The sequence below is a fragment of the Papio anubis genome, chromosome 7, assembly GCF_008728515.1.
Source record: "Papio anubis isolate 15944 chromosome 7, Panubis1.0, whole genome shotgun sequence".
Taxonomy (NCBI): domain Eukaryota; kingdom Metazoa; phylum Chordata; class Mammalia; order Primates; family Cercopithecidae; genus Papio; species Papio anubis.
In genome coordinates, this window is record NC_044982.1 from 53,965,759 (window position 1) to 53,979,503 (window position 13,745).

Consider the following 13,745-nt stretch of genomic DNA (forward strand, 5'->3'; position numbering starts at 1 on the left):
CCTGCCTCAGCCTCCTGAGTAGCTGGGATTACAGGCACCTGACACCAAGCCTGGCTAATTCTTTTGTACTTTTTAGTAGGGTTTCACCATGTTGGTCAGACTGGTCTTGAACTCCTGACCTCAGGTAATCCACCTGTCTCAGCCTCCCAAAATGCTGGGATTACAGGTGTGAGCCACCACGTCCAGCCTAATAGTGTTGGAGGTAGAAAGAATGGGGGTCGTAACCAACTCAGTATACCACTGGAGGCGAACAGCAAACTGTTCTCATGAAGCAGGTTGTTGGCAAACTGACACACTGTGTCTGCCGCCCAGAAGAAGGCTGAGGCCAGTCATGCCCCAGGCGCAGTGCTTCTTGTGATTATCTGCAGGAACATCTGAAGCCTGTTAGCAATCATGTGAACCTGTGATAAATCAAGCAGCTGACCAACCTTTACCTGCTGCTCCCTGTTCTTGCTACCCAGTAAATATGAAGGGTTGTGGAAGCTCAAGGCCCTTATTCACTAGAACAAGGAGCCTCCTGACCCCTTCTTTAAAACAGATTATTTTGTCTTTATTTTCATTTCTGCCTTTGTTCCCCCTTCATTCAGTCCCGTAGTAACTGTCACATAATAGTTTAATTTATATTGGATCAGCTGGGAGCTTTTCCCCATGGTGTTCTCTTTCTGGGACTTGGGCTGACAGAGAAGGCCTAATTTTGAGTGTTATCAGTGATCATGGCAGAGGGAAAGTGTGTTGTGATTCATTGCACACGTATACTGACTCTTAAAAGCTTCCAGAAGTATATGTCACCTTGCACATTTCATTGGCCAAGTCATGGCCATACCTAACTCAAGGAAGTGAGAGGTATAATTTTAACGTGCAGAGAACTAGAAACATTTGAACATTCTATCTTGTCAACAAATGCTTTCCTTTGTACGTGTAGTTCTTCCTTGGCTTTTCCTGGTGGAGGTAATTCAGAATTACCATCTTCACTACGTGAAGCCTGAAGTTCAGGATCCCTGAGTAATGCCCAGCAGTGGTCACCTCTTTACTGGTCTAGATAGAAGTTATCTGTCTGCCAGCCCCTGTTGAATACATAAGACAGTGTTGGGAGAGAGAACTATAAGTGTTCCTGTTTGGAGAGAGGAAGAATGGAAAACACACACCAGATTCTAGATTGTAGCAATCTACAGTTGAAATCTCTCTAGGCAAATGTTGCTAGGGCTCTAGTTCTGTTCCCTGAGTTCTCTGTGCCAGTTGAAACAACAACAACACCACTCCTATCTAACACAATAGAAATGAATTACAGGAAAAATGAAATAAAGAATATCAAATTTCAAGCCCAATTTAAAAATTTCTAGATTCAATAAACATAAAATTACTGTGTGAAATTGCTATAAAATGTTCTAAACATTTACACTCCATTTCTGTATTTATGTCATTATTTTAGACCAGTAACAAATCGTTCTTACTCTTCACATGCCCTACAGCATAGTTCTCCGTGGTCCTTGGCTTTGCCCTGTGTGAGGTTCTTCTATTTTTATTATTCTTGGCCACATCTGAAATTGGCTTTGGAGCATTTGGCCTCTTTCTGTGTCTGAGCAGTTTTGTCAGTTTGCTTTGTGACCATGTTCCGGTGGGCGCCTAAGGATTGTTTTAAGTTTTGAACATCTAGTCTTTTGGATGGCAGTTCTTCTCTGAGTATTTTTCTTTTAATACCTGGTTAAACACCACCAACAGCTACCATCACACAGTACTAATCTATCTTCCAACCTCTTCTTTTAGGGCTATAAATAAGTTCATTAGCCACAGGAACCTAGGTACATATTCATTGTAAGTTAATCAGGTACATGTCACCTCCAAACTATTGTAGTGACAGTTTTATCAAACTTGTTAATATGGGTCACTTGCTGAGCTCCAGTCTCTGATAAATGTTTCCTTGAGTAGGCCTAGAACAGTTTCTATGCTGCTTGACCCCTAACCCAGTGTTTTGGAGTCTTTGTCAAGGTGGCATCTCACTTCTAGTTTATATACAGGTTAAGAGAAAATAGTTTATGCTGCTATAATAGCCCCTGCCATCTCAGTGACAAAACAACAAGGTTTATTTCTTCCTCTGTCACATGCTTATTACACATTAGCTAGGAGTTCTCTGTTATGCTTATGCTCATAGAATAGGCACCATTCGGGCATTTCTCTTGATTGCAACAGAAGACAGTAAAGCCTGGCCTTGTTAACACTAGCTGCCGAAACTGTTGCCCAAAAGAGACAGATGTCACTTTTGCTCACATTTTCTTGGCCACAGTAAGTCATCTGGTGGTCTTAACTAACTTCCCCAGAGGTGGGGGATGGAGGGAGCTTCAGTGTAATCAGTAACTGCAAGGAGAACTAGAACTATACTAATGGACTGTCACACCAAGATAATATGGCCACATTTCTCCAAAGGTACTCATCACTTGGTTTTGATACCTAGATTTTTGTGGTATTAATTTTTGTTGTTGTTGTTGTTGTTTTGTTTTTTTAGACAGGATCTTCCTCTTTCACCCAGGCTGGGGTGCAGTGGCGTGATCATGGCTCACTGCAGCCTCAATCACGATCCTCCCATAGCTTCCCGAGTAGCTGGGACTACAGGTGTGTGCCACCATGCATGACAAATTTTTTTTTCTTACTTTTAATAGAGACAGGGTCTCTTATGTTGTCTAGGCTACTCTTGAATTCCTGGGCTCAAGTGATCTTCCTGCCTCGGCCTCCCAAAGCGCTGGGATTATAAGCGTGAGCCACTGTGGCTGGCCAAGTATTGTTTTTCATTCCCTTTTCTAATTACTGGAGGTTAAAAAAAAAAAAAGTCACTGAGTACCTTTTGTATCTTTGTTTTCACTGTGCTCTTGCTGATACTCTCTTTCTCCACCCACATCCTCTTGCCTTTAGTTAAGATCTTTATATGAGGACCGCATGTCTCTGAGCAAATGCGTTTTATTTTGCATGCATGTGAAATGTCTACTCTTCCATGGCCCTACAAGGTAGATATCCTTCCCCAACTCCCTTGCCTCCATTTCTTCTTCGTTAGAACCAATTACTTTTAACTGCTCACTGTTTGTTTTGGCATTGACCTTCCTATTTTCAATAAACTTAGTTTTGGTTTTGTGAAAGTTGAAAATTTAGTTCTCTTTTCATTTCTTTTCCCACCCTAGCTGCATGTTTCCTTATTTTCTATCTTCCCTTTCTCTCAACAGTTGTTATGGTTTTGCTTAAATCATTATTCAGTATTTATTTCATTATGAAGACATAAATTCTACTTCTAGCTGACCCATGTGGTATTCTTTGCTTTAAGTAATTTTTAAAATAATCAAATCTTACCATAGATGGAGCAAACTACAGAGATGACTACTGAGTTCCTAACTCTAAACATATGTTAGAACAATCACCAATGTCTCTAACTGATTAAAAGCACAGTACTTTCACATGTATAATCTGGTTTGTCCAACGAGATAGAAGATATGGAAAAATATTTAAGGATTGGCTGTCTGGTTAGACCTTTTGTGCTACAAAATACATTCTAAGGGAAAAGAGTAATGTGTTAACACTAGTGTCCAATTTCGTGTTAAAATAGTTAAATTATAACCTAGAGACCAGGTAAGATGATATTCTATACTCAAATCTTTCACCTGTGCTTTTCGTGTTGTACAGTTTAATTAGGTTACAGTTATTTCATATACAGTAATGAACGTTATATAGTTATTCCCTTAGCCTCAGAAATGCATTCATTTTCTCCAGAATATGAAGAAAATAGTGGATGACCTATTTTAAAACATCCCTATTAATATAAAGTATCTTTAAAATAGGCTGGTTTAAAATGGTTATAATGTATAATCAATTTTAATGGCAATGATATTCCTTAATTATGTCATTAAAGTTACATTTTTATATACCTCTTATAGTTCTTGCTTGTCATTTTCCTTTGAGTTTTTGAACTCTTGACTCATTAAAAATTGATGGCAAATTTTTTCACTGATATATACTATCTCTGATGAACAGAATTATTAGGAAATAACCAATGAGTAATTGCTTCATTTTTTTTTTTTTGAGGAACACCGGCTTATTAGGGAGAGATACTATATGCTTATTGATAATATTGAATGAGCAGAGGAAATACTCAATTGAATATGATTTTTCATACATTTCAAATTCTTTATCATTTTTTTCTTTGCTGAAAAATTCTACCTTTAGGAGCATATAGAAATAATCTTTTGCTGTTTTTTCCTATTGCCTATTTTGAGATAGTGAGCTTACATTTGAAAGAGATGGGTCCTGTTTGAAATTTTAAAAATTCTAACACAAAATTTTCACCTATAGCTGTGGCTGGTTTTATATTATACTATTCTTTCTAAACTTTCTTCTTTTAAATGTAGATAACATAGATCATCAGTAGAAAACTTCCTGAAGTTGTTCAAGAAAAATTTGAAAGTAACAAAATAGAAAACAAAGAGAATTAACAGCAGATACAGAGGACAGCATGGAAGTAAGTACACCAAGAAAGAAGATAAGAGGAGGATGTCTAGAACAAATTTGATTTCAGAACATAGAGTTGAATTAAAGTATGAGTTGAAAAAGATATTTAAATTTTTAAGCAGTATAAAGAAATCTAAGGGTTAGGCATTACAAATTATGTATATTTGGAAGGAATGTTCTTCCATTGTTTTAATAGGTTTCTTCTATGGGATTTAAAGTAAAAGTAAACATATTAGGCATATTTTGGATGTCTGACTCCCATCTAAATGGTATTAAATAATTACTTGATTATTTCTCATAATCAACTATAGATAAAAACAAAATGCCCAATTAAAAATGGATTGATTAATGTTTGAGAATTAATTTTAGAACCCTTGAAAATGACAATTAGCTTAACTAAATACTCTACTAAATTAAGCATTTTCTAGATAGCTTTGGTATCTTTTGTAAGTATCAAAAATCAATAGTATTATCAAGTCAGTGTTGTTACATATTGTCCCCCCTCAAATTTTTACGATAAAGTACTAGCAAAATCAAATGATGTGACTAATGACAACTTTCTTTTTGCAGATTTTATTCCATTCATTCATTTAACAAATTTGTTCAACAAACCATCGTTGAATACCTTCTCTGTGCCAGGTGTTGTCTTAGGAAACAGAACACAGCAGTGAAAAAGCAGTCAAAAATCTTCCACTCATGTGCAGCTGCAGCTCATGATGTCTTCTGGCTTCAGTGTCTTTAGAGTTGGGATCTCTTTTGTTATAATGTGCAGTTTTTACATGCCAACAGTAGACTCTTTACTAGAACTGAGTCCTCAGAAATATTTTAGTACATTGCAACCAGGAAAAGCCTCTTTAGCTTATTTTTGTCAAGCTGGTAAGTATTTTTAAAATTCTAATATGATTCTTGTGATGTTTTTATTGCTATTTAATCAATAAGCACAGTGGGAGATTACTGTTAAGATTAATAATATGTGCTATACAGCTGTTACTATAATCCTGACTGGGTTTGAATCCGGCTCCTGCCACTTGGCCTGTGGTGTGACCTTGGTTAAGTCACTTAGCTTCTCTGTGTTTTTCTTTCATCATCTGTTCACAAGAAACAGTACTTTATAAGTTTGTTGTGAGGATTAAATGATTTTACTTATATGCTTAGTTCATAGTAAATACAAGGTAAGAATTAGCTACTAACATAACATCTGAAAGAATACTTTCTCATGTTTTTAGCATGTGTTTTAAGTTTTTAAAAACTTTAAATGTAATACTTTAATACCCTGCTTTAGCTGTATTGTTAATTGTACTGAATTAACTAATATAACTATTGAACATAACAATGTTTTGATAGTCCAATTCAAGTCTTCATGTCTTAAAAATACTATTCTTGGAATTAATAAGTGAAGTGAGTACACATTTCTGTTGGCTCCCTTATTATAATTGTGATTCGAAAATGGTATTTTAAAATCATTTGGAAAGTTTTTATATGTGTACATGTGTGTTGGGTATATGGTATTAAATTTGGAGGAAAAATGCCAAATGTTAGGTTCAAATGAAACATCATATTCTTGTTTTAGTAAGTATTTAAGGTCCATTTACAAAGTTAAAATACATCATGATAAAAACATTAGAAGTAAGAATAATGAGGCAATAGTAAAATAAGGGTGTGAAAATATGTAATGAGATATGTTTAATTAATTGTTGTTGTATGCTAGTTGGACAAATTATTCTGTGTTTGCAGATTTTAAAATTCATTTTTAAGGGGCAATTCATAAACATTCATGAAACATTTATTATTTTAGATTCCCCAAGAACATCTGTGTTTCTTGAAGAACTGAATGAGGCTGTTAGACCATTGCAGGACTATGGAATTTCAGTTGCCAAGGTAGAAAGATATTTATGTTACTAAAATATTAGTGACAAACATCTTACAACTTTATGGCTTAAGACTGAATATCTTAAAATACTTCCATTTCATATCTTTTCCAAAGTGGAAATACATTTTTTCCAGAAGAATAAACAGCAGCCCAGAATGATAGTTTCAGATTATTGTATAATATACTACATATAGAGGGGACAAAAAGCTGTTTAAAAACTTTTAGCTTAGAATTTAACTTTATGTTGTAAACCATTCTATTGGGCCTGTGGTATCATTTCTCAAACCTATAGTTAGGTTTTTGTTCTGTTTTGTTTTGCCTAATGAATATTTCGTAATAGGTAGCCAAAATTCAACTGTTTTTAAATTTTTATTACACAAACTGCAGTAACATTTAAAATGGAGGTAATTAAATAGTTTTTTTTCTATTCTTATAACTCTTTATAATGGTTTGTGTTTCACTTTTTCGCATTTATTTTTAGAACAAAGTTATAACAACTCAACATTACATATTTAATTGTTTTCTCAAAAAATGTTCAAACTTGCTATAGAGTATTATAGAAAATTTCCACATGCATCATGGATTACATAGATACGTAAGCCTTTTATTTAATTTAAACTTAGAATTTATACATCAGACACCTGAATGAGAGGTAACCCAGTGATACTAAATTCTTTCAGGTTAATGTCTACCTGACTTTCTGAGTACATTTTTTCTTAGTTCATTAGCCTTCCTCTTCTAAGAGATGGCTATTGTCACTCTTGGTCTCTGCAGCTAGAGTTCCCAGGGCAGACAGCACAGAAACGTTAACCAACATTGGCTGTATACCTTAAAAAGTACCTATTTTTTAAATGTGGCAATTCTGTATGTGTAGAGATCTCAATTAACTTTGAACAAGTGATTTCACTGTAGAGTGATAATGGCAATCATCTCCAAGGATCTCTGAATAAAATTTTAAATTGAAACTTAGAAATGAAGCAGTAGGTTGGTAGGAAACTCAACAGGGATAATCATACTGTTTAGCTGGTAGACTGTCACTAAATAACTATGCATATAGTAACTGGAATAGAATGCTAGTTATTAAATAGAATAACTATGATCATTGTAATAGGAGAGATACAAATAAAGTGCCATAGAAGTTTTTTTTTCTGTTTTTTGAGACGGAGTCTCGCTCTGTCACCCAGGCTGGAGTACAGTGGTGCGATCTTGGCTCACTACAACCTCCTCCTCCTGGGTTCAAGCAATTCACCTGTCTCAGCTTCCCGAGTAGTTGGGATTACAGGCACATGCCACCATGCCTGGCTAATTTTTGTAGTTTTAGTGGAAATGGGGTTTCACCATATTGGTCAGGCTGGTCTCGAACTTCTGACTTCAGGTGATCTTCCTGCCTCAGCCTCCCAAAGTGCTGGGATTACAGGCGTGAGCCACCGTGCCTAGCCTATTGAAGTTTAAAGGGAAGAAAGCCCATATTTGATTTTTGAGGTGGAAAGTCACAGATGGTATTGGGAAAGATTTCACAAAAAGCAGCATTTAAGATTGTTTTCAGAAGTTAAGATTGCAAGAGGTAGGATGAAGAATATGCTAAAATATAAATGGACTACATATTCTAGTCAAGACAATGAATGTCAAGCTGGATACAATAACCCAAGAAAGCTGTATGCTATTTAGAGCTGTGTGTCTTGCCTAAATGTGTCCTTCCTTTTCTACCTGGTTACCACCTACTTGTTCCATAAGATTGAATTCAGAAATAGTGCCTTTCTCTGGGTTATCTCATGCACTTGAATATGTGAACAATTATAGCACACAAATCAGAAAAAAATGTAAAGTACAAAATTTGACCTGAAACAAGCTGTAATGTTTAATTCTCCTTCTTGTTTCCCTAACCATTGCTATTTAGAAATGCATCCAAAATAAAGGCTTCAGAAATCTTCAAAGTAAATGAAGGGGAAAAAAAAGATATATTATACAAGTGATAACCAAAAGAAATCTAGTGTATCAAAGTAGATTTTAAACAAAAAGCTCTGTCATCCTTGATTTTTCTCTGATAAGTAATCCATCTACTACTTGGTTCTACTATGAGAACTTTTCAAATCTGACCACTTCCTGTACCTTCATTTTTACTTCTTCCTGCCATCTCTTCTCACTGGGGAAACCACAACAGCCTCCTAATAATTGGCCTTTCTTCCTTCACTTTCTCCCATGACAGACTTTTCTCCATATGTAGCCAGATGTGTCAGGATACATCACTACCATGCTGCGAAAGTCCTTTCATTGCAATTATGATCAAATAGAAACTTTTGAGTATGGTGGACACTGGCTTTGTCGCCGATCTCATTTTCTGACCCACCACTTTGTTCAGTTCGTTCTTATTACATAGTGGTCATCTTTCTGTTAGTTGAACCTGCTGGAGGTACTGTTACCACAGGGCCTTTGCAGATATTTTCCCCTCTGCTTAGAACTCATCTCTTTTACTTACTTGTGTATTTGTATGCATTACTCCATTTCTTCAGTTCTTTGTGCAAATGTCACCTTTTCAGAGAAGCCTTCCTTGATTTCCTCTCTAAAATGCCCTATCACATACTATCCCCTTGTAATTTTTTTTATTTATAGCACTTAACACTACATATTAATTAGTTTTTAAGTTATCTCTGTTTTATATTGTTCTAAAGCTAAATATTTTTATTTGGAACTTACCTGTACCCTAAATGACTAGAACAGTGACTGACATGGTAGACATTCAAATATATTTTGAATTGATGAATGAATGGACACATCTATTGTCATAATACCAACCATCCTTATGCTGTAACTTAAAAAAATTTTAAATTACATATATTAAAATTTACTTTTTGGTTATGGCTATACTCTGACTTTAATTCTGATTCTCTATTTCTAATTTTTTAGTGTCGGTTCCTGTTTTGTACCTTTTTAAACAAATGTTACTTCTCCAGTTGTTATTCTTCTTCCTCAAATCCTATTAAAATTAAATTGAACAACAGGAAAACCCCCTCTTAAAAGAAACAAAAACCTTACCAAATGCGAAACAAAATAACTATTCTTCTAGTCTTAGTTTTGGTTAGTTAACCTTGGTGGCTACCCATTTGCCCCATCTAGAAACCCCTTCGCTCTTTTCTTCCTCTTTCCTCTCCTCCTCTATCCCAATCTGCATGTACACGCTCAGTCTTCTCCCTAGTTTTATGTATTGTATTTGTAAAAAGCCTTTTGAATGTCTTCTGTCCTTTTTGGCTTTACTTCTGGTCCAAGTCATCCTTGACCTATACTAATGTGATACTATTTTAAACTCTCCTTATATTTGTGTTCTTTTGCCTTCTGTTTATCTTCATGTTGTTGCCAAGATTGTTGTTATATATTTTTTTCACTTAGAGTTCAGATTATAAGCTATCCAGGGCTGGTATTGCTGTTCTGACATCATCATTGACTTAGTTCATTCTTTCTGTTGCGCCATCCTTAGCAAGTAGCTTCTTTAAAGATGCCTTATGGTCCATGATTGCTGTTGGTACTCCAGCTATCTTATCTATTTTTGGTCAAGAAGGAGGGAAAAGAGCAAAAGTATCAGCCCGCTTTTAAGAGCCTTTTAGGAGTTCCAACCCAGTGACTCTTCCTAATACCATTTAGCCATTGCAGGCTGTTGGGGAGGCTGGGAAAGCCTGTTAATGAAATACTTGCTTTTAGCAAAGTTCTGTTAGTAAACAAAAGGGAAGGATGGATTTTGGGTGGGGACCCAGCAGTATGTGCTACCTCTGTGTTCCACCTGCTGAGATGCTTTCATCATCCCAAGTTAGCACTCACTTTCGTGCTTCCTGGCTTTTGCTCATACTTTTTGTCTTGCCTTAAATGTGTCCTTCCTTTTCTACCTGGTTGCCACCTACTTGTTCCATGAGACTGAATTCAGAAATAGTGCCTTTCTCTGGGTTATCTCATGCACTTGAATATGTGAACAATTATAGTATACAAATGAGAAAAAAAAAGTAAAGTACAAAATTTGACCTGAAACAAGCTGTAGTGTTTAATTCTCCTTCTTGTTTTTCCAACCAAGAAACTTGACCTTTTGATATATATGCTAAAACTTAAGTATATTCTTTTAAAGGTTAATTGTGTCAAAGAAGAAATATCAAGATACTGTGGAAAAGAAAAGGATCTGATGAAAGCATATTTATTCAAGTAAGCTATTTTCCTGAGTGTGCTGGACGAATATAAAGCTATACTTCTAGAATATTTAAATATGTAAAATATCACTGAGCTAGAATAAAGTTATATGTAGGGGGGATCATGTAAAGCTTAACCAAAAGTCCAAGTGATAGATTTGTTACCTAACCTCTCTGTACTTTAACTTCCTTATTTATAAAACAGAGAGTAATACCTACCTCACAAGGTAGTTTTGTGAGGCTCTTGTGTAAACTCCTACAACAAATGCCTGGTAAGCAAGTGCTTACCAAATTTAGTGTTCTGGATAGATATGTCAGGTCCACATTTGGGTGTGTGAAATAAATGTACTTTATTTTTGAGAGATCTGCCAATCTCTCTGCACTTAGGTTTGATCTACCTGAGGTTTCTCAAATCGTTGGAATTTGGCTGAAGAAGTGGGGAGAGGTCCTGTTTTCTCAGGGACCCCCTGAGGACACTTTTTTCCTTCTTGCTTTCATCCCAGCCTAATTTGGGGAATTTATGTGTGTGTGTGTGTTGATTGTGAGTTGGGGAGATTGGTAGGAATCCTTGTTTGGACTCATATTTTTTTCTAGCCTTTTTGCCAGGTCCAGAGCCTAGGCTTTTCAAAGTTAATGTATTTTTTGAGAACGTTGTATTATGTGCCAGGACTCTGGTAGGTATGTGGATAAGACACAGGCTGTAACATCAAAGACCTTATAAGCTAATGTATTTGATAGACAAGTAAATTGAATTCTAAGGAAATATTGTTGTGTTTTTAAATATTACTGTGTTTTAAAACTTTTTATAGGGGCAACATACTGCTTAGAGAATTCCCTACTGACACCTTGTTTGATGTGAATGCTATTGTCGCCCATGTTCTCTTGTAAGTACAGGGGCTACCTATTCATTTGTTTACTTGTTACTTATTTATTGATTTCATTTTAAATAACGACAATTCATTAAAATATTTCAGGGTTTTAACATTATATTTGTAGGCAACAATTTAACACAAATTACTAATCTATCTTCCCACATCAAGGATCTAAATTTTTTTTTAATGGCAAGGTATACAGAAACATGGAGATACTTTTGTAGGAGTAGGAGATGACTCAACAAAACCATATCAAGTGAGGTCCAACTGGTGGAGTGAGGATTTTGCCAGATATCTTAGTCTGTTCAGGCTGCTATAACAGAATACCATAGACTGGGTGGCTTATAAACAACAGAAACTTGTTTTTCACAGTTCTGGAATCTGGGAGGTCCAAGATCAAAGTACTGGCAGATTTGGTGTTGGGTCAGGGCCCCTAGTTTGTAGCTGGTCATCTTTTCCCTGTGTCCTCACATGATGAAAGGATAAAGGAGCTCTCTCGGGGTCTCTTTTATTAGGGCACTAATCTCATTCATTAGGCTCTGCCCTTGAATTGAGGTCATTAGGCTCTGCCCTTATGACCTCCTAATATCATCATATTGGCATTTAGAATTTCAACATGTGAATTTTGGGGAGACACAAACATTTAGACCATAGTACCAGGTAGGACCCTCATCTTTGTTTTTTATTTTTTTTAATTTTTTTAAATTTTTTTTAATTTTGAGATGGAGTCTTACTCTGTCACCCAGGCTGGAGTGCAGTGGCATGATCTTGGCTTACTGCAACCTCCACCTCCCAGGCTCAAGCGATCCTCCCACCTCAGCCTCCCGAGTAGCTGGGACCATAGGCATGTGCCACTCATCTTCGTTATTCTCATGGGGATTTTTTAAGTACCTGGCTTTCTTCTTATCCCAGCTGGATTTCTTTCTGGATTCTCTAGCTCTGTGCCCGCCCAGTTAGTATGGAAAGAGTTTGTCCCAGCACATACCTCAGTGTTTACTGAGAGAGAAAGTTTAAGTTTTCTGGCCTGGAATCTCCATGCCTGATATTTAGGTCTATCTGGGGACCATTCTTGGAATCTTTCCCTGAATTAAGTCTGATATTCTCTTCCGTAACAGAGCTAGAAAATATAACTTGTTAAGGACACAGGTTTACATGGACTTTTCCAATTTAATGTTATAAGCCTGTTGTCCACTAAGACCTTTGCTGACATTGACGGTCTTTTTCTCCTTGGGTCTCCTCTTCCTCTCTTACCTACAAAAATTGGTAGTTTAACTCCTGGAAATTCAAAACTTACAGGTGAAAAGTTGTGCTTATCACTTTACAAATGTTCCAGTCCCAATAATATGTTAACAAAAGGCCTTTAGAAATTCCTGACAACCATGGGCCCTGATATTTGTAGACTAAGGAACCAATTGTAATGAGTGAAGATGGTCTTTTGAGGAAGGAATTCCTTGGAATCCCTTTCCTGGGACAGAGGGGTAGCCATCGTGATGGTGGGGGTTCTATGAAGCTTAGCAAGAAGTCCAAGTATTAGATATGACATTTGTTCTCAGGAAGTTTACTAGTTAGCAGCTGTTTTTCCAGTGGATACCTGATGACCCAGAAATGAGGGTGAAGAAACAGAAAAAAAAGTCTTTTCATAAAGTATGAATCCACATTTGACACCAAATCCTGGAGTGGCATATCCACATTGAACAACTTGATGACAAGGTGGTTTTGAAACAGCTGGCGCTAGATATGGAGAGGCTGTCAGCACTGAGGACTGTGTTACCTAAACTGGTTACCCCATGAGGCTCAGCTCATTCAATCCTCCTTTAGTAGTGTCCTGTTCTAAGTGCTGTACTAATGCTGATTTATAGAACTTGAAATCCACAAATAGATTATTCCCCATGTTCCTGCTGTGTGCCAGACACTTGTTAGACATTGGCTATAAAAAACAGAATAGGATATGGCTTCTGTTCTCTAGGAATTTAGTGTTGCACAGACAGATACAGAAACAGGATCTATTATTAATATGTGATAAGTAAGGAACATAGTAGAAGTATGTATGCATAAGAGCTAATGGATCCACAGAGAAGGGAATAGTTACTCATGTCTAGAATGAGGGTGGATATTTATTAGGTGGGCTTCCTGAAGAAAGTGGCAGTTGGGATGAGTGTTAAAGGATAAGTACTTGGTGAAAAAGGGGAAGATGGGAAAAGCAAGAGGAACTTTGTGACAAAGGCATAGAGCAGCCATGTTCAATCTTTTTTTTGGCTTCCCTGGGCTGCATTGGAAGAAGAATTGTCTTGGTCCGCACATAAAATACACTAATGATAGCCGACAAGCTTAAAAATATTTGCAAAAACATCT

At 36.4% G+C, this 13,745-nt stretch overlaps 1 protein-coding gene across 1 annotated transcript in view; it reads left to right on the forward strand.

The window, feature by feature from the left end:
• Positions 1 to 13,745, forward strand: part of TXNDC16 (thioredoxin domain containing 16) — a 118,598-nt gene that overhangs the window by 3,766 nt on the left and 101,087 nt on the right. The window contains exons 2-6 of the mRNA XM_031668973.1: positions 4,386 to 4,495; positions 5,056 to 5,361; positions 6,281 to 6,363; positions 10,464 to 10,537; positions 11,331 to 11,405. Of these exons, the coding sequence (XP_031524833.1) occupies positions 5,199 to 5,361; positions 6,281 to 6,363; positions 10,464 to 10,537; positions 11,331 to 11,405 (395 nt within the window). The 5' untranslated portion in view covers positions 4,386 to 4,495; positions 5,056 to 5,198. The remainder of the gene's footprint in view (positions 1 to 4,385; positions 4,496 to 5,055; positions 5,362 to 6,280; positions 6,364 to 10,463; positions 10,538 to 11,330; positions 11,406 to 13,745) is intronic.